We start from the raw sequence: 21,461 nt of genomic DNA, 5'->3' as shown, positions 1-21,461 counted from the left end.
ACAGTATTTGACTATTCTGATATAAATCAAACATCCAACAAGGAGAACACATTTATTTGCTAGTCAAGCTTTATGATGAATGCAGATGGCATGATCTCTTTTCAAGGCAAGTGTAATTCAGAATTATTGATTGAAAGAAATGAACAGAGCTGTAAAAATAAACACGGGGCTGGTAATAGACCAGATAGAGTATATGTCAAAGCAAGCATGTGATATTTTACTCATGCTGTCCATCTTCCTGTTACAAAATACTATGCCTATGATGTTATTTTGTATGGCATGTACATCAGGGTCATTCTACAAATATATCTTAGCCTGGTATCTTCTGTTGTATAAGGTACACTTTCATCCTTGTGTTTAGACTTGCTCAAATGTGCATCTCTGAGAAATTTCAGAGCATTTCAAAGCTTTGTGTAGCAGGACAGCAGGTGAAAAGTGACCATAAAGTATCAAAACTTTTGAATACTGAATGTAAATATAAGCACTTAACAAATAGCAGCTTTTAGAAAAGTCTTAAGATGAGAAAAGCTAAGTATGCTGGCTAATGACATTTTAAAAAAAATTTGCATCTGTTCTCCTTTATCACCAAAAATAAAAGATGCTTTCTATCTTAAAAATACAAGTTAGAACAGGTTGTCTGTACCCTGAAATCTCCAGTCCACTAAAAAGATCATTCTACTTTCTCCTGTCAGAGTTATACAACTAACATAAATGAGATGATCATCTAAGAGGAGTAAATATCTATAAAACATACATTTACAGGTATCAGGGAAGACTTAGAATGACCAAGAGCTTTAAACTTGAGCTTGATAGGAGAGTCCCGGCCAATGAGGACCTACATGTACTGTACATTTTCATAGTGAAAGCAAAAAAAAAATCTTTACTTACCCGGCCAACTAATATTGGTTCAGGTCCAGAAAATTCTTCTAATACAAACATTTGGTTCCAAACCCAGCCCCTCTTCGAACGGTTCAAAACCTTCTGTTCTCCACTGAGCCCACTTAGTCCTATACTGGATCCACTTGGTAATATTTGAGATTGATTCAGTGGAGCCATATAAATGGAAGGAAGGACAGTAATCCATAATATTATTAATGGAGTCCATACATCCATAAGCATCTCCGTTAGTTTTTCTGGCATTGTACCACGAGCTTAGCAAATCACCACAGAAATGAAACGATTATTTTGCTTTCCTCCAGATGATAGCCATCCAGTTCATCATGCAGTAAAGTACATTTACTTACAGCTCCTCCATATGTTTGCAGCACAGTAAACATAAAAATTGCTTAGCTTATAAAAACATGATCCACTGGGTTTTCCTGTCATCCAAGATTCCTGCAAAGATAAGAGTAATACAAAGTTAGCTATAAAGTGCTTGGGAATATATTTTATAAAATCTTAAGTTATTTTCATGTCAGAAAAAGGCCAAAGTCTAGTTTTATATTTGTAGTAGATTATATAAGTGTCTAGGAAATGAATTTTAATGCCCATTTAAAGGGGGGGAAAAGAACAACTAAGGGACAGGTTCTTCTGTCAATGTTGTGCAGCAGCTTCCTGCATTTGATTTCAAGTCAGAACTACTCAGTGTGAGCCAGCATATTAGAATTTGACCCTGTATAAACCTTTCAGTAAAAACTAACCACAAATAACTCTGAAGCTGAGCAATAATACTGCAGTGGGTAACTCATTTTTCCTTTTTTATTCTACATGTGCCCTGCTCTCTTTGAAGTCAATGGAGCATACTCAGTACCTCAAAGGATTGAATCCTCCCCCCCACACCAGGCATTCATAACAGCAAGGGCAAGAATTTTTTTTAAAAAAAAATCATGTATGGCCACAAATAAAAGTTCAGTTTTAGTAAATATTGTAACATTAAGAAAGAAAATATGAATTTCATTTAGGTAGGCAGAGGCAGGCAGGAACCAGATTTCCCATTTTGCAGGACTTTCTGCTATTTCTAATTTGTTTTCCTTTCCAAAACAGCACAAAATTCAAAATATTTTGAAATTTTCTCACAAAATGACCCGACCCTCCCCCCACACACACACTAAATGGTTTTGGCCAACCAAAACTATTTTGTTCCAATAACATCAATGTCATTCCACTTTTTATTTTTTTTAATTATATTTTAGCAAAAAAAAAAAGAATAAAAATGGAAAATCAAAATATTCCAAAAAGGTTAAAATGGAATGATTCAACCTCATTGGAATGCTCTGTTTCTGTGGTAGTGGTGTTGTTTTCCAAAATTTTATAAAAATCAACATATTTCTGCAAAACATTTCACTTTTGATTCACCAGAATTTTTCAATGAAAAAAAAATCAAATTTATGATCAACCCTATTTACAAGTTCATGTTCCCATACCTCTGTTTATACAACGTCATAAAACCATTAAAAAACAATCGAAACATAATTTAGCAAAAAAAATAAGACCTTAACATTCAGACAAATAAAACCTGATGTGGAGATCTCATATAACATATTGAGGGGAAAGGAAGAGGGGAGGAGCGGACAGGAGAAGGTAATAAATAAAAGGCTCAGCAGGGGCCAATTTAAAAAAAAACACCTTTAAAATAAAATCTTGAAGTGTTTGTTTTCCCTAAGAGATGTACTGAGACGAAGAAGCTAGTTTAACAACTTAAAGCCTCCTATAGTATAGCCACAATGCTCTGAAAACCTTAAATGCAACTGTAGGTTACTTACAAAGATGTCTGGGACATAACCCAAAGGGGATAATAGCATGGCTGGAGTTTTGTAAAAGGCTTTCTGATATGTAATCATTGACTGGTTCAGAACCTAATGTAATCTTATGGAAAATTACACTCTAGGAGGATAGGTGCAGGGCTGCCAACTCATGATTTGTGTGTGTGTTGCTCAGAGCTGTACAAATCACTGATTGTTTTGGTTAGCTAGCAGTTCTGAATTTTTTAAAAATTTGTTTCATATAGACACAAACCATTTTTTTTGTGAAATTTTAGATGAGTCAAATGAAAAGCACACATTTTGGTCACACAAAGTATTTAATTCGACCAGAAACTAAACATTTAATTCAAATGTTGAGCTTTTTAAAAAACAAACAAAAAAAAAACCTTAATTTTTGGTTTCAACCAAAACAATTCAGCGATATCAACATGAATTTATGAAATGTTTCACTCAACTTGAATCTGCATTTTTCTGTGAGAAAAAGTTGTGGTCAAAATAATGTCACCCAGCTCTAGTGTCTGATGATATTTGGTGTTTTTCTTGAAGACTAAACTTCTTGAGTCATATGATTATGCGAGACTCACAGCTTTTATTTTTGTATATATATTGTATGGTTCCAGTATTCATGTTTGTGAAGGAAAAACTTGAAAACATGAATTCTAAAGGCTAACAAAACAAACAGAAGACAAGTAAAAAGACACAAACTGTGGGGTTTGTTTTGTTTAACATAAGAATGGTTCATCTAGCCCATATCTTGTCTTCCAACAGCATATGGTCCCAGGTACTTCACAGGGAGTGAACAGTACAGGTAATCATTGAGTACCCATTCCCTATCACCCACTGCCAGATTCTGGCAATCAGAGAGTAGGGACACCCAGAGCACAGGGTTGCATCCCTGATCATCTTCAGTAATAGCCATTGATGACCTATCCTCCATTAACTTATCTAGTTCTTTTGGGAGCTCCATTTTAGTTTTGGCCCTCAAAACGTCACTTGGCAACAAGTTTCCAGGTTTGTTTGTTTTGTTTTCATTTCAGTAACTGACAACACAGCTGTGGAAACCTCTTGCAAGAAATTCTGAAGCCATGAGAGACTCATATTTTTAAGAAGGCGAGAAGAGCTGTTATGAACTAAAACTTAGTCTGAGTACCTCTGGACCTCGAAGTATGATACTTTTGATAATGCAAAAAGAAATGAAGTAAGTGCCCAGTGAGTTATGGGTCTCAGTGCTGAAGACTGAGTGAGAGAGAGAGTGCAGGAAGGTAATGCAACCTAATTCTCTGAAGAGATTTTCTATGAAATGTGGAAGGAAGAGACGTAACCTGACTTCACATCCCCTAATCCCCTCCAGGCAGTGGTGAGGAGCAGAGTGGAAGGACAGCTCTCTCCTAAGAGGTTGGGGAGGGGTGGGAACAGCCAGCTTCACTCTGAAGACAATGAAAGCATGGGGAACTAGAGGTTTTGTAGCTATTGCCCTGTGGATCTTAAAAGTGAGAGGAACCCAGAATATGTTAAGGTAGGTAGGAGGTAATTAGAGGGAGAAGGAACATTCAAGCTTAGAAAGAAACAATACACAAATTGTTTTGGGGGAAAAGTTTTTGATATTTTGCTGTTCTTGTGAATCAAAAGAAAAACAAACCTCAGGACAGCATGAACCACCGTGAAGTGTAAAGGTCACTATCTTGGCTGACACTAGGGATCAAATCAGGGACCTCCCGAGTTAGAAGCATAAGTCTTTCCAGCTTGAGTTAAACTCTGTAGGTGAGGCTGTAACACTCAGATCCAGTGTGAATTCAACACAAGGGAGAAGGGGGCACATAACACACACTGACCTGTGAATTACACCTGCACCAGAGAAATCTTTCAGATGAACCCACCCGGAGATTGCTGCTGATTTGGACACACCTCTCTAATTGGCACTTTTTTGCCATTCCCATGACTGAATAATAATAAAACACAGCACTTTTCATATTCAAGGGGCTTTTAAAAAACATCAACTAATTTATCTAATTAAGACTGAACTGCTGTCCCCTTTCACTCCAAAGGGTGCTCCCTCCTGAGCAGAGCTGATGCAAATTGGTGGGATAGTGTACACTTGTACTGACACTCCATATGCTGTATCTTTTTGTTATATAGGGTAGGGAAGGGACATAAGACTTTAGTTACCTGAGCTGCCAAGCTGCAAAACCTAAATTTGCTTAGATGTATATTAAAACAAATACAGGAAGCTCAGATCCATTACTTTTCACGCAATACAGATGGATTAAATCCCATCTAGCTATTGCTAATACATCAAGATTCTTTAGCCATGATTGGATCCAATCTCAGTATAGCTCCATGGGAGAGGCTTCAGCAACACTTCAAACAAACAAAAATAGCAGCAGCAACAACACTGACATACCACGTTTCATTAAACCTAACTCAGTAAAACAACCTGGCAAAAAGCACAGTTAATTTGAGGGCTGTGGTCAGAAATGTGCAATAAGTTCTCCAGCACCAGTGGGAAAGGAAAGCTGCAGCATGTTTTAGGCATCACAGAACAAATCCCCCTCATAACTGCACAGGTTTTTGCTTTTAGCACTGCTATGTATGAGAATATGCACAGCTCACAATGAAGGAGACTCATTAGTATCTCCATAATGAAGGCTGTTCTTCTGGAACTCTTCACTGCAAGCCTCATTTGAACTCATTACTCTGACTTTGCCAGTACTAAGTCAATCCACCTGGAGCTGAGGGGTCTAAGCCTGTTTTAAGGGAGAGGCTTGCAACCAACGCACAGAGAAAGGACTGTCTCCAGAGTCCTGGCCAGTTGTGGAAATGGGTTCTTCTTGCCACTCTAGGTACTGCAATCCATGTGCAGGATGTGGTATTATGGAGAGGTACTATGGCACTTTTCCTGTCCCCATGGCTGCTATTGGTCCATTTGACAGGCAGGCAGTCCCTTCTGGTCATGAAGGGGAAAAGACTATTTCTCCAGTTCTGGCACCAGCTAGAGACTGCCCTGGTCCCTAAGTTAAGTTGTTCTAATTTATTCTTGGCTGCACACAGCACAGGAAGCTATTTTGTGGTCAGGGATCGCTGTGAAATAGAGACACTGCAGCCATGTTTCCCTTTTCCTTGATACTCTGTGTATACCAGGGCCTAAGGAAGTGGTGTGGTTGCTCTCTGCCATCTGAGGATCCCTTCATGAGGCCAGATCTGCAGGCTCTCCAGCTATTTTGTGCCATCAGAACAGCACAAAACACCTACAGCAGGAATAGAGTCTGGCTCTTAAACTGTTATTTCCATTATTTCCAGTGATTTGGTTTGTTTGTGAAAGTGTACCATTAATGTTTTTTCAAAAGCCACAATGTTCTTTTTCAGAGTAACAGCCGTATTAGTCTGTATTCGCAAAAAGAAAAGGAATACTTGTGGCACCTTAGAGACTAACCAATTTATTTGAGCGTGAGCTTTCGTGAGCTACAGCTCACTTCACTGGATGCATACCGTGGAAACTGCAGAAGACATTATATACACACAGAGACCATGAAACAATACCTCCTCCCACCCCACTGTCCTGTTTTTTTTAGGTTCCATGTCTGATAGGTAATTCTACAACCGTAATTCTAATTCAATAAAGCTTTTTGCCTGAGAGTATGTATAATACAGGCTTGGTTCTCTGAATGGCTCTGTGAGATGAAGATGGGAATGATTTTTTTAAAACAGTCTAGGAGTCCAGATTGTGGGTAAAATAAAGGGATTTTTCAATATAACAAATAGAGCTAGGGAAATGTGACCCTTTTTCAGATAACAGAGTGTTCTCGATAACAGTTTCAAATAATCAAAGTGAAAATATTTGTAAAATGGTTGGTTTCTCAGAGCAAAACCTATAGAGAATCAAATCACAGGTAAAGCTGAATACTTTGTTTTCTGTAACAGGATCTACCTGCTGTATGTGTTGATATGCTTTTGGATAGGCAGCACCAAACCATGATTATTGTTTGGAATCTGGTAGAACTGAGGAGTTCCCGGCATGGACCAACGCTGTACAAACACAGAACAAAAAGCTTACAACCATACTGAATTTACAAGTTAGGTGATGCTCCCCCCACTTGTTGGAATTACGTTGCAGCATTATAAATGCCTAACAGTGTAATATCATTTCCAGATGTAGCACCATCATCAGTTGATATCATGTACATTACAGTTACTTTAAGGGCCAAATCCTAGTCAATTGACACAAATAGTCCCATTGACTTATGGGGGCAATAGAATAAGTATGGCAATAGGGAACAATATGGAGTTCACTGTATAATTACTTTAATTCTCATCTTATGTATAACATACCTGTGGGTTATGGTTATTTGGCAGCTGACATATTGGTAACAACCAGTACTAATTTCATTGTGGCTATTTTGCAATTATATTGTAACTTTTAAAAGGTACTAGAGAGATGATGGAATGCAATAGAACTGTTATAAAGATTAATAAAGTTAGAAAAAATTGTTAACACAAACTGCTTACTAAGAAAGAAAATGGAGTAAGGTCATAAAAGCTTGAAAAATCAATTTATTTTTAGATTTGTCAAACCACAGAATGGCTTTCTGGCCAAGTAATCCACTTTATTACAGTGCTGGTGCATTGATTTACACCATGATCCCAGTCAAGGAGATTTTACAGCCTCTCTAGAGTTTCTTCACATCAGGAAATGTTGAGTATCCTCTTGCGAACTGCTGCATCTTCAGGGCAATCCACTTCTAATTTCATTCTGCGTTCATTGCTGCCTTGTTGATCATTGTGATTACAAGCTATAGATAAGTCCTCTGACCTCACCGATTCATTTCGGAGGATTTTGTCAATTTTTAGACAATTGTTTCAGTTACGTGAAAAATCTAGCACTATTGATTTATTTAAATAAATTACACTAGAGATGCCAGACAATTAAAAGTGTGAGATATATATTTGTCCAACGTAGGCTTTTTGCAGATACTTCAGCATACACTCAAACAGTCTGTCAGAATGGATAGGAAGTTATCCTTTCATCGTACACTGGGAAGACTGGCTGTGATATAAAATAGCAATAACATGGAGAGAGAGATGGGACATAACGGCATCAGAGGTCCAGTAAAGATGTTTTAGGTAGTAAAGAAACATAGAGCTAAAGTCCAGAAGGGACCATCAGATCATTTAGTCTGGCCTTCTCTATATCCACAGGATCCCACCACCACTTAGCAGCTGCACACCAACCCCAACTGAAATTAGACCAACTTGCTGCAGGTCACAGCAGACCAGACTATTATGTGCCATTCATGTACTCCACCCTGACACCCTGATTCAATACAGGCAAATGTGCATTAAACATAGGCAGCACAGAACTGGCGAGAAGTATGTTCACCAAGTCATTTAAAGCTTTGGTTAGCATTGGTTGACTTGAGCATGGTGTTCTTGGTATTGTATATACTCCTGAAGTCTCGAAATTCCATCAGTCTCACAGGGGAGTTCTTGCCCTGCAGAGAAAATTCCATTGAACAACCTCAAGTCCCTGCAATAAATAAATTAAAGATCCTCCCTTCCTGCAAGACAGGTAGAGCTTTAGATGACAACTTGCACTCAAATTAGGAAAACACATCAGGACCGTTAATCAGAAGCCTTTTACAATAACTAATGTCCTTGGATTAGCTTCCCTTATTTGGAACATACTCATCAACAGTGACAGTTTCTTCCCATTATCTCGATGTTCCCTTGGGCCATGATCAGAAACTGAACACGCTGTCTACATGGGTACAAAATCTGCAACTGCCCCTTGTTTTTTTTAAAATAGCCAACATAGATAGGGTGACCAGACAGCAAATGTGAAAAATCGGGACAGGAGTTGTGGGGTAATAGGAGCCTATATAAGAAAAAGACCCCAAAATCGGGACATCTGGTCACCCTACAACATAGATGATAGAGACACTTTTGTACCTTGCAGCACCTCCTTTGTCAACATCTGGAAGCTCCTTCTTCCTCACTATTGTTCATTTATTTTTCTCTTAGCCCTTTCTCCCCCTCCTGTTTACTTTCCACAGTAGCTAGAATATCATTCCTATTTTCTTTGGCTTCACACTGTTCTATCTGTTCTTTAAACTCAATCCTTTTTAGTTGCAGGTATTGGTTACACTGGCAACACTTCCACTCATGCTTCCTCATCCATTTTTTTCACAGTTCTAACAGGGTTCCCCAGTAATGGCAGTAACATGATACAGACCCTTCCCACTGTGGGAAGCAGAATTATTTCCCCTCTGCTGATGCTTTCCTGGCAATTCAGTAAACCCTGAAGTTTTCTACAGTAGAAACACAAGGGCCGATACTCCGCTCCTCATTCATGTGGGTAATCCTTGCTCACATGAGCCGTCCTACAATATTCAGCATGATAATTTGCTGTTGAAAAACCCAGATAAAGAAAAAGCTTTAACAGAACCATCAAGACACAGTAACTGACTATGCCAGTAACCTTGGAACATCCTCATCCCACATGCTCTTTGCTGCTCTCAATGATTGCATTGTATCTGACATTTGATTGTACGCAAAGTCTTGTGTTTGGTTCAGTGTGCTTTTTGCCACTGAATAAGTAATAAAGAATAATGATAAATAATAGGATCTCTCTTCCAATAGTGCTTGCTTGATCATATTTCATTTTCAAGGAAATGACTATATAATTCTTGCTCCTTCATGTAATATAAATACGAAAGAAACTATGTGTTAAAATAAACAGATATTGTAGAGCATGTGCCATGTTTATGCCTTTTAGACTGTCACACCTAGTTTTAAAAAAAAAGTTTATTTGCCAGAGCATGAGGGTCAGATTTCCCTCTGATCTGTGTCAGGGCGTCAGTTCACCTCCACATTGCCTTTCTGAGAAGCTGATGGTGCCAACTCAAAACAGAGAGAAGGAAAATTGTCATATTCCATTTGAACCACCAAAGTGGTCTAGGTGATTATAACACTGAAACGCAATACGGTCACATCTGCCTCTGTTTGTTTGTACAATAAAGGGAAGAATATGACTGAACTCATTTTTTTATTTTCTGCAGTCTGTTGATTAAAGCATTTTTCCTTCCACCAAAATAGAATACTAGACTACATATAGATTTAATAGTGCTAGCTGGTGCCAATCTCACCTCTCAGACCAATGCTAATTTTTATAAGGGTGTATTACATAATTTGAAATACCTATAACACTTTTAAAAGTGAGAGGGAAAAGTGCAAGTTGTGCATACCATGTTGAGAGCTCTTAAAAGGCAAACAGATTGGCCTGTAACTGAGAATTAGGTGTTAACCATCCTCTGTCTAGGACATCATTTATCATCAGACTTTTCAGCAACTGAGATGTGCTTATCCTGTTCTTATTGAGAATTGTTTAAATATTAATGGAGGCCATAAATATGTTTTTTCATTCTTTTTCAGTAATCCATTGACATACGACAGAAACCATTATTGTTCTTTCCTTGATTTTCTTTAGAGAATGTCATCTATCGTGCACAATTGAGCAAAGTAGCATAAATAACCTTATTCTGTATCAACCCGAAATGTGATTAAAATGACCCTTGGTCTTTATGGTTTCAAGGCTGTATAAGTATGAAGTTCCCCTTGAAATAAATGCCGAAGAATGAAAATCTATACAGAAAAGGAAAAGTAACATTGCCGCGCTTTGTTGACAGTATACAGTAGTTATGGTAGTTATGCTAAGGTTTGGTTATTATCCTCTAACAACAACATATGACATTAGGGTTTAAGATCTTGCTCCTGCACCACTGAAGTCAGTGGAAGGTTTCTCATTGACTTTAACGGGAGTAGACTCAGGCCTTATATTTATTTTTGACGTTTGCATTTGCCATGCTGGACTAAATTTCTTCCTATTGGATATATTTGAAGCACACTCCCTGAGATTAAAGACCATGGGATCACTGGCTTTATACTACTCATTTCAAGTTCAGTCAGGGTAGAAATGAAGGTCCAGTGATCATTTGGTTAATTGAAAGGAAATAATGAGCAGATATATTCAATCCTTAATACTGATGTTCATTGTCAGTAATATGTATTTGCCTGAAAAATTAATGAATTACATTCTTCTACTAGAAGTACACAATTTTCTTTCCACATTGGCATTTAGTTTATATATGTTTGTATGATTAAACATTAGTAATAGGAAAGAGAAAGTGATTAAAAGTGGATTTAAACTGTAAGATGAGTTCCTTAAAGTAGGCTGTGTAGAGTTTCTTAGAATTAACCTGTTTGGATTTAATACACACCACTAAGTTTGAAAACTACAAGCAAGCTGGTGAACTAAAAATTTCTGACATACTATTTTTAACAAAATACACAGCTGCTTCTACTAGGAGTAGAAGCCTGAACAAAACATACTGAGTGGCATTTTTCCCTGTGCACGTTTAACATTTTTGGGGGAGAAAGTTGGCTTTAGACCCCCATACATGTAGTGGAGGCTCCTCAGGAAAAGCAATACATAGGTTTTGCAAAATTGAGCCAAATCCTGCTCATTTTATTAATTCTGAGCCCAACCCACCAAGATTTTGAACATCCTAATTCCCGTTGACTACAGTGATAATAACTAGTGCTTAGCACCTTGTTGGACCAGTTCCTCAAGTAGTACCATTGCCATCAAATGGTGATTGATAGTAATGGACTACTCATGAGTAAAACAAGCAGGAATTGGTCTTCTGCTTGGAGTCAGCTGCTAGTAAACTCGTTCTGAGGGCACCTTTCCATGTCAGTTCTTCTTTCCACTTTCAGATGTCATCTGCTTCCACTGCATTTTCAGAAAGAAATCCTGAAAAGTTAAAATTGCATCTGTAGTTGAAATGCCACTGTACTGATGCTGTTTATTTGATTTGTCAAACTAAGAAATTTAATAAAAGTATTCATGAACTGGGGGAAATAGTTGAAAATGTAAACTGTATTGGCACTTATGTTCAATTTCTAAAAGGGTAAATTTTCTCAGATATTTATGTTTAGAAAGCTATGAAGTGTACCACTTTTTCTATGGCAACAAGGCTAAGAAAAATGTTGAGTTTACAACATCTAATTGAATTCTATTGATGCAGACTTATGGTAGCAATGATGCTTAAAACATTTCAATGCAAAAGTCTTAGAGTTCTCCTCCCACCAGTAAAATTTGATTTGTGTTATTTTTAATCTCACAGCTCACAGAGTCTTATATGGTTTTCTGAAATGCAGATATAATCAAGGTGCACACAATTGTTATTATTAAAAGTTTGTCCAAAAGGTCAGCCTTGATATAGTGTTACAAGGAGGCAGCTTTAAAATGGAAAATGCAATACAATATACATGTGGTTTGTATACATAATAATATATGGTTGGTTATACAAAATGCTGTGAGTAGACATTAACATTTAGACTATGTAGCATTAGCAGTTGCTTTCTTATAAGTACTGTTTATAGATACTCTATCTTGTCATAACTGGTAAAGATTTGCAGCACCATGTGCTTTGAATATGCACTTTGTGTTGACTCTGTCTCTTGTCAAAGAGCTATTCTTGTTCATAAAAATACATATATCATCTCCCTCCCCCCACCCCCCACCCCCCGTGTTCATGATGGGAATTAAAACAATTTTACTGCTAGCTGAGGTAATAGTACAAGGTCTTTACTTATTTGTATATATCAGGGGTCATACGGGTGAGCCCCCAAGCCCTTAATTCCAACCGCTGACTAAAATGTCCCAGGCAAAGTACATAAGGCACGGAGACCTTCAGGAATCAACATCTTTACTAGGGAATTGACAAATGTGCAGTGAAAAAGAGACAGAACTTCTCTAGAAAGCATCTCTAAAAGTAATAAGCAAATTTATATCTGGTCTGTGACCGTGGACACCCTCTTATAAGCTTTTTGGAAGGGTCATTGAGCATGGACTCATGAAGCAATCTGTGGAGGATTCCCTCCCATAGTACGATAAAGTTTTTTTTTTTTTTTTTTAATGAAAGATGCTTTAATGTCATATAAACAGATCAACATTTGTTAAGCAGCCAAACATATTATTTTATTTAATGACTTTTTATAAGATAAGAAACCTCACAAGTTGCTTTTTGTGACTAACACATTTCAATTAACAATACATTATTCCCCCATATATCATAATGTACCTATGTCCACAAAATACAGCTTCCAGGTAGCATAGCCTCTGCTGCAAGAGGCCCTCAACTTACAAACAGCAATAGAAACTGAAATCCTTTAAAGCCTATGATATTATAAAATAAGTATTTCAGAAAGATTGAAAAGTGCTTCAATAAATAGCAATTTTAAAAAGCAAACAGCAATATTTAGAGGGGAAGATTATGGGTTTCTGCATTCTATGAGGCACAACTGCAAGGTTGAATGGATGGAAAACCTTAGACTAGAATATTATATAAGAATCAGTTCCCCTCATATAGCTTTAAGGTTGAAATGGTCACACAATTAGGCCAGGAGGTTACATTGTAGAGATCTTTTGGTTTTAATGTTATCAGATTTTATATTTGTGGACTTGATGAGTAATGCTTTAACATGTGTGCAAAATACCATCAATGCATTTAGCCATTTTGATCATTTATCTTTGATTAAGACAGCTGAAAAAGTACATTAGGATCATTTGCTTGTTTTTATTTATTTGCTTGTTTAATATTTTCAGTAAACCTACATGTCCTGGAAACCAATTGTGATATATCATCTTGTTCCTAACAATGGACTGTAGAGGAATATCTTCAGATTGCAGTCATATGGAAGTATCACATATATCTCTTGGTCCTTATTGCAAAGAAACTCCTCAGGAATTTACAAAAGAGGATAAGTAAAGTTAAGAGGATTCTTTATCTAAAGCTTTGTTAGTTATCAGCTATATTCTTTAATTGAAACTGAAGTGAGCAGCTGTTAGCCAACTTTCTATTAAACACTAATGTTGGAGATTTGAAAACAATAGACAATTAAATGTTATTTGATTTCTTACATTCAGCAGCCCAAGGAAACATCTGGCAATGATGACCATGAAGACAAATGGCTAGTCATTGATGAGCTCATCAAGTTGGCTGTTTAAACGTGTCAGCTTTTATGAAAGTTTGCATTGTTTATATTCAGAGGAAGGGAAAGTATAGAAGATTTGGGGAGGGGCCGTTGGGGGTAGCAGGAGCATTTGATACCTGTTGGTAACCAGAGCCCTGTTTTATAATGCTATTATGTGCCAGTTTGGATAGATTCAATTCCCTTTAGTCTGGTACTTAATGTAAACTGTTTAAATTGAGAAAGGGTCTAGACATGACTGAATGGCCATCAACCACAAAGGAATCCCTGCTTATGTTAAGTGTTGGCATCTTTATGGTGATAGCCAGTGTCTAAATAAGGACTTGAGTTAATCTCTTCTATATTATCCAACGAGAAATTTGGATTATATTGTATATATGGGTTTTCTATGCTGAAGCTTTGCTGTGCTATGGTCTGATCCGGTGCCTTCTGTGCTCCACAGCTGATCACAATGTTCTTGTAGATCTGGTACAGTCTAGCAGGGATGCTATCTGACAGCTCGGGTCTCCCGGTTGGGATGTTACCACCAAGCAGATGTGATATCCAAGCAGAATGTAAGAACATGCTATTCCTCTTGCCTTTCTCAACCAGAGGATCAAATGCGTAGTGGAACAGCCCGCGTTAGGGGCTGGCAGTCCTGCATTCCTCTCTAGAAGCCTCCGTAATGATACAACTAACAAGCAACTGGAGCTAAGGGGTTTGCGCCCTCTCCTAAGTTTCAGCCGGGTGCATTCACTATTTAGTCAACAAGCACAGGAAAAGAAAACAACTTATGGGAAAGAGATGGCTCTCTTGACTACTCACAGCTAAAGCGTCCTTGTCACCCCAGCTTAGAGAAAGATAGAGCAGAACTGACGGGAGACTTTCCTTTCTGAACGGGGGAGAAGGATAAATCAGTCCAATTGCATCCATTGATTTATTTGAGGGGTTTGAGGAACCATGGGGTCGGCAGTGATAATTAGGGGGGAAATCCCCCCCCCCCTTATGATTCTTCCAGCCTCCACCATTTACATATCTGGCTGGTGGCTGATTTTTATTCTCAGCACGAAAACTGCAATCTACTTCAGTGCATGAATGCAGCCCTGCATCTATTCACCATAGTACAACAGTCCAGAGATTTATTGTACTAAATAAATAAATAATAATTTAAAAAAAAAAACCCACGAGAAGAAACGGGTTCTCCAGCCCAGCGAACAGCTCACTGTGATACAAAACTCCTTCTGAACCTTTTAGAAAAAAACAACCCACCCCCAAACTGGCATCCCATTATCAGGGAATTTCAAAGAATCCGAATTAATGAGCCACTACACTTCAGTCTAATAATGCATCTGTTTATAAGGAAACAGACACTGTTTTCCTTCTAACAGATAGTGTCGGTGACAGTGTATGCAAGGTGCACCAAGTCAAAGACAAATCCATAGAGAGAAAACCTTCTACCAGTGAGAAATAAATAACTAGCTAACAATAAAACAGATACTCACTCTTGCAATGACCCAGGAAACGTCTTGCGAAGACCACTTCACAAATGGATTTAAAGGGTCTACTTCAGGGAGAGGAAAATATTAACCAGTCCGTCTGAATGGGCAGGATTCTCCGGATTTCTTTCATGCTTTTTGATGCTGCTAATGCTGGGGGAGAAGCTGGTCACTTAGACTCTCAGGTTTCTGTGCCTGCATAGTAAAGTGCAGTTAGTAATTTCTCCCTTTTGCAGAAATCAGCCGCAGCAGCTCATCGCCAGGAAAGCAGGGATATTCCAAATAAATCCACTAATTCAGGGGCTGAGCGCTCCAATGTGCCTGCCTGCCAGATGTAACTGTGAAGTGATGTGGAAAAGTGAGCTGGGAGCCTCCCCTGACAGCTCTTATTGGGCTGATCTCGGAGGCAGGTCTAGCGCTTGGAAATTCAAGGAAGCATTTTTTTTTTTTTTCAATCTAGTAAGCACACAACTTTTCTACAAATTTCAGAGCCATTCATTCCCGAGATCCTTGCCAGGTGCCTTTCCAGCCTGAGGCTGGTGTATTTCACACAAACACTCGGGAAGAGGAGAAGCGGAATGGGAGCTGGGGAAGCGAAGATGGGATGAGGACTGATGGAGATGTCGGGCAGGGGGGGGCTCCGAGCAGAGAAGAGAAAGGGGAGCAGCGGGGTCTTCGGAGCAGGAGCCAGTTGACAGAGGAAGCCCAGGGGGAGCAGCGAAGTTGCGGGAACAAGGCGGGTGGGAGGAAGGGCAGCTGGTGGCAGAGGATGCTAGTTCTTAGGGGTCCTGGGCACAAAGGGGTTGGGGGTGGCAGAGGTGGCTGGGCGGTGGTAGGGTACAAGATTTTCATGAAGAGTCCTGGGAGAGAATGTGGGGGCTGAAAGTCAGGGGCAGGGTGTGCTGAGAAGGAACTGGGTGCTGCAACCCCCAAGGTTCAGGGAGGGGAATGGGGGCAGGGGGAGATAAGGGAGAAGTCATAAGAGGAGAAGATTGGGGAGACAGGCATCCCAGGGGCAGGGAGGGAGAAACACCCTGGGAGCAAAAGGAGAGGGGTGCCTCCAGTGGGAAGAGATTCAAAGGATCCTAGGAAAGAAAGTCCTCAGGAGACAGACCCTCCCCAAAGTGGGGGTGGGCTGGGGGAGAATGAGGAGAAAGTGTTTAGTGACCGTCTGGAAAGGCGCAGAGTTACCAGGTAATGGGTATATAAGAAACTGAAGGGAAGAGGATGGGGAGAGCAGGGGAAGGGAGACACAAGGAGGCTGGAGCCAAAGGAAGAGGAAGGTTTGGGCAGGGGTAGAAATCTGAGTGGAATGAGATGATGAGGGAGGCCTCAGGACAGGAACGGTGAGGAGTTGGTGGGAGGTGCAGGAATAGGCGAGAGACAATAAGGGACGATGGTGAAGCGATGAAGGAGAGAAAAGGATGGGGGAAATGAGGGGTGTGAGAGAGGGATTGGGAGAATAGAGACCACATAGCATGTGAAAATGAAAGAAGGAATATTCTTAATCAGTATTGTGAAAACAGACCCTGCAGAAGGAAAAATCCATCAAAATGTTCAGTAGAAGGCTTGGGGAAGAAAGGACAGAGGCCAGGGAGTTATGCTAAGGGAGCTATTTTTAAAATCATTTATATATAAAAATAAACAAGGCATGTGTGTGTGTGAGAGAGAGAGAGAGAGAGAGAGAGAGTCAGGTTTCTCCCCTATCATTGTAGGCCCATATCCAGTGTTCTACAAGTATAGCTGTGCTGGGTGACCCAATTTCAGAGCTTTAGCATGAGGTGGAATGAGGCTAGGTCCCTTCAGTACAACAAGATGTGGCAGCACTATGGGACAATGGTGTTGTAAGAAGTTCTCTTAACATGGTTGGGGCTCTTGGGATTACAACGGACCTTATGGCTCCTAGTTTCTAGTTCCAGTTTGTCATCACTGATTACCTGTTTTGGTTTTATACAGTGCAATCCCGCAGCAAGCTGAATGCTTTTGAGAGGTACTGAGCATCCTCAGCTCCCTTTTCACTTTAATAAGAGACGAGGGTGCTCAGCACCTATTTGAAGCATTCAATATTTATAGAAAGGGCCCAGAATGAAGTTCCTGTGCAAAGGATCTAAAGAATTCTGTTATGCAGGACACATGAGGTGATAATAATGATCTCTTCTGACCCTAAAAATCTATTAACTGAGTTTGTGTTTTTTCTTTTGTTTTCACATTGGAAGATGTGTGCCTGAATGTTGTTTTCACTCTGGAAGATCATACACACTCACATATGTATATAAGACTCTCACGTGTGTCAATATATAGTTATGTCTGTGCTGTGTTAAGTATGTTACAGTTTTTGTATAATTCTTTATATCATGGTTCTGAAGGTTAGTTTTATAAAGGAGTATAGTCTGGCACATTTCTGTTGCAGGTCCTTTAGTGCTCTGTGACAGAAGAGGGGTAGGGATCTGCAGTAGGAGCACGGGGAAAAACCTCTTTTACTAAGAAAATGTTTCATTTGGGAAGAGTGGTTAAAAATCTTTTTTGTAGCGCTGAGGCTAGTTTGTTGTTTTTGAGGGTTATGTTTGTTATTTATTTAAATTGATTTATTTTTATGGTGACATCATTGGGGGCCTCAAACTCATTCTTTTAAGGGGAAGCTCTGGGGGAGGGATAGCTCAGTGGTTTGAGCATTGGCCTGCTAAACCCAGGGTTGTGAGTTCAATCCTTGAGGGGGCCATTTAGGGATCTGGGGCAAAATTTGGGGATTGGTCCTGCTTCAAGCAGAGGGTTGGACTAGATGATCTCCTGAGGTCCCTTCCAACCCTAACCTTCTATGATTCTAAGAAACCTCAAACTTGCCTGGGCTATCATGACTGTGTAGGAACAAAGGGTCTTTGAAGACTTGATTACAGATGGGAGGTGAACAAAGGAGCCCCCTACTCCAACATAGGGTGAGGCAATAGGCTGGCTTATGTTTATTGCCAATGACAACTATTAAATGTTTTTATATGTTTGTCTAGGTCTGATGGAAAATGCAAACCAGCATTGGGGGTTCTGTGACTTTGATGTGTGGCATTTGTTGTCATAACAGAATGTAATTGTCCCTGGCAAGTTATTCCAGATAACAGGTGTTCTTCCTTTTGCCCAAAATTTTAATTTTGAAAATCCATAAAATCATCAAAAGGAAACAGGACCTGGCATTTTGAAATGTGAAATTTCCAGGGGATGGAGGAGGATGAATTCCATTTTTTCCTTCAGTTGCTTCCCCACAGATTCCAAATTTTTACTTACCTAGCTATCACTCTGGACTGACTCCTATTGTCTTGGAAAAGTAATTGCATACAATACTTGCCAATGTTATTTTTGTTTGTTGGAGCAAGGAATGATGAGACAGCTTGCAGTGCAATAAATAACATCAGCAATGTGGCTTCACTTTATTCAGATTTGCATTCAAACAAAAAGGTATCTTCCCCCTCCTCTTTTCTTCCACTAACTGAACAATAATATAAGAATATAGATAATGTCATGGTGAGGGATGAGGATGTTTTGTCTGTACTTCTTTACTCCTGGGTATTAATGACAGCTTCCCAAACATTTTCACCTATATTTAGAAAGCCCTCACATACCTGAAGTTTAATACATTTTATTTATACTGAAAAACAGGAGATTTCTTCATCTTCCAATGTGGGAGTGGGGTGGCGGTGGTTTGAAAGAACAACAACAACAACAAAAATCTAATAATTCATAGATTCCAAGGCCACAAGGGACCTTTGTGATCCCCTAGTTTGATACCCTGTGTAACACAGGCTGTAGAACATCCACAAAATAATGCCTAGGAGCTTTTCTTGGCGCTGTGGATCACGGAGGTATAGGCCAGACCCCTTTTCCTTGGTCACTAACTGGGAAGAGGGATGACATGGAATGAATAAGATAGCTCTCTGCCATGTATGGATTCCTCTGAAGGGGGCAAATCCTCATATGGCAGGTTAAGCCTTAGCAGACCAGAGAATCTTGCCCCATATTTCTAAATTAACAACTTTATTGTGGGGGAAGAGAGAAAGGAGACAGCTGGGAAATGGGATTTTTTTACTTCAAGAATTCCACCTATGGTAATACACTCTTGTTAATACCCAGTAGTGCTGCTGAGGATGCTAGCTATAGATTATTTCACCTTTAAAAAATAAATTCTAAATGTTGTGGTTACATTCCATACTCAAAGGAAAGCAGTGGCAACTAAAAAGGGAATATGCTTTTAAAATTAATAACTACAATCAAGGAAGAATAAAGAGCATCAGATGTGAAATGTAGGTGAATAATTAAAGAATCTTTTTAAAATGTGGGTGCCTTCTGGATGTACACACTGTACCACAGTTTAATGTCTGAAGAAAACTAGATCTCTGTGCCAGGAAATTTCACACAGAACCAGCTTTTACCTGATCAGGAGCCCCAGGAAATAGAGGTTATTTACTTTTCTTTGTCAAGAAAAGATTTTTCCCCTCCATAATATTTTGTTCTTATCATGAATAAGGAGGATAGTAAACCTAATGGAATTTCTCATGGTCACACAGAGGCAGAAACTGTCTGGTTTCCGTCTAAAACTGTATGGAATATAAAAGAATACAAATAGCTTTTCATCCTTTTCAGCTTTTGAAAAGGGGATGTTGATTATTTATTGTCTATTTGCCTGCTTTTCAACATTAAAAGAAGTGCCGTAAAATGTTTTCGGTGGAGAAGACAGCCGAGAGCTCAAGCCTTATTGAAAAAAAAAATCAATAGAAATAGTTTGAAGTGAGCTCACAGGGGGTAACTCAACAAACAACTGAGCCACACAAGGACTGGCTGGTGATGAAAATGATGAACATCATATCATTTAAATAATAATACAAAAGTCAAGAACCTTAAACAGGGGTGAGGGGGAAGAGAGGGGAACCCACTATGTGAATTAAATTCCTGACACTCAGAGTTTAACCCCTGAGATCTTTCAGTGAAAGATTACTTCCTTCAGCACAGTATTTGAAAAGTCAGAGGCTGAAGTTAGTTGTGGATATGTTATATGGGCCTGATCCAGAGTCCACTGAGGCTAAGTGAGTTTCTCCCATTGAATTCAGTGGGCTTTTGGTCAGATCCCATATTTATTCATTCAAAATACTGCACATGCATTCCCACAAGCAATGCCACTTAAATAATAAGCAAGGTGTTTCAGAAGTATTACAATAAAAGCTATGCAACAACTGATTGCTTATTTCACCATCATTTCACTAATGTTTCAGAGAGCTGTCTACTTTTGTCAGGCAATATTCAGATTTTACACATAGTTCTTACTTTTTATTCAAAATTATGTGCAGCATCAAGCCCTCCTTTGATTTTCTTCAAAGATTCATTTCATAGGATGTTGTTTGTTCCTTGACTTTTCAGTATTAACCAGGCAACTTTTACCTAGAAATGGAACTCCACATGGACATAAGGATCTGATTGCAGCACCAAGGCCAAAGGAATTTGAAGTAACTTAGTCAAAACCAACATGCGCATTTGGTAACAAGAGAATAGAATTTGTATTTGATGAGACCATTTATAAAAGTCAAAGACTGAGGAAAGAAAAGAAGAAAGGTATGAAATGTTTCTGAATGAGATGTGCACTTTTAGTGGTTCACAGAGTGAATGCAAACATAACTAACGGTGCAAACAGTTTCTTATCACCTTCCTGCAACCTTTAAAAATATACTTGCAAATAGTTTGCATTCCTGAGAAATTTACTATGAGAAACAGTGATCACTAAGTGCTTGGAAAATTATTGAAAGACAGCCGATACTTTTAAAAGCATTATTAAATGATACTTAAAGTTGGCACAAGGGAAAAAGGCAAACCGTGTAAGAGGCCTTTGATATTAGGTCTTTGTCTTTATGCATTGACTGCAGTTCCTGATTTTTTTAAGATGCTACAGCTATAAATAATCTTTCTTTCAGAGAATCTTGTCTAGGTGAACGGTTTTTACAGGAGGATATTTTCATCATGGCCAGGTGTCAGAAGTGATAAGATTCAGGCACCACAACCACAAACACTTGAGAGTGGCAGACTTTAGAAAAACACTCTCGAAGTGACCAAATAAGGGGATTCTCTCTTATTTAAAAGTACTCTTTTTGCACTCTAGTCTTCTGTCACAGACGATTCAGCAAATAGAAGATCTATTTCCCTGTTACCGAAGGCATGAGAAAGCAAGAAGCATGTTGGTTCTGACTAAAGTTACTTCAAATTA

At 38.9% G+C, this 21,461-nt stretch overlaps 1 protein-coding gene across 4 annotated transcripts in view; it reads right to left on the bottom strand.

Annotated features, from left to right (window-relative positions):
* Positions 1-15,732, bottom strand: part of CDH8 (cadherin 8) — a 196,542-nt gene extending 180,810 nt beyond the window's left edge. For 2 of the 4 annotated variants that reach the window (XM_073307975.2, XM_073307977.2), the window contains exons 1-2: positions 15,233-15,732; positions 889-1,335 (exon numbers count right to left, since the gene is read on the bottom strand). In XM_073307975.2, coding sequence (XP_073164076.1) covers positions 889-1,140 — 252 coding nt within the window. In that variant the 5' untranslated portion in view covers positions 1,141-1,335; positions 15,233-15,732. Of the gene's footprint in view, positions 1-888; positions 1,336-11,439; positions 11,509-15,232 lie in introns of all 4 variants that reach the window. The other 2 variants (XM_073307974.2, XM_073307972.2) reach the window with 2 other exon arrangements.
* Positions 15,733-21,461: the final 5,729 nt, after the last annotated feature.

The sequence above is a fragment of the Lepidochelys kempii genome, chromosome 12 (genome assembly GCF_965140285.1).
Source record: "Lepidochelys kempii isolate rLepKem1 chromosome 12, rLepKem1.hap1, whole genome shotgun sequence".
NCBI lineage: Eukaryota > Metazoa > Chordata > Testudines > Cheloniidae > Lepidochelys > Lepidochelys kempii.
The sequence above is the reverse complement of the archived record's forward strand: the minus strand, read 5'-3'. Positions and strand labels throughout refer to the sequence as shown.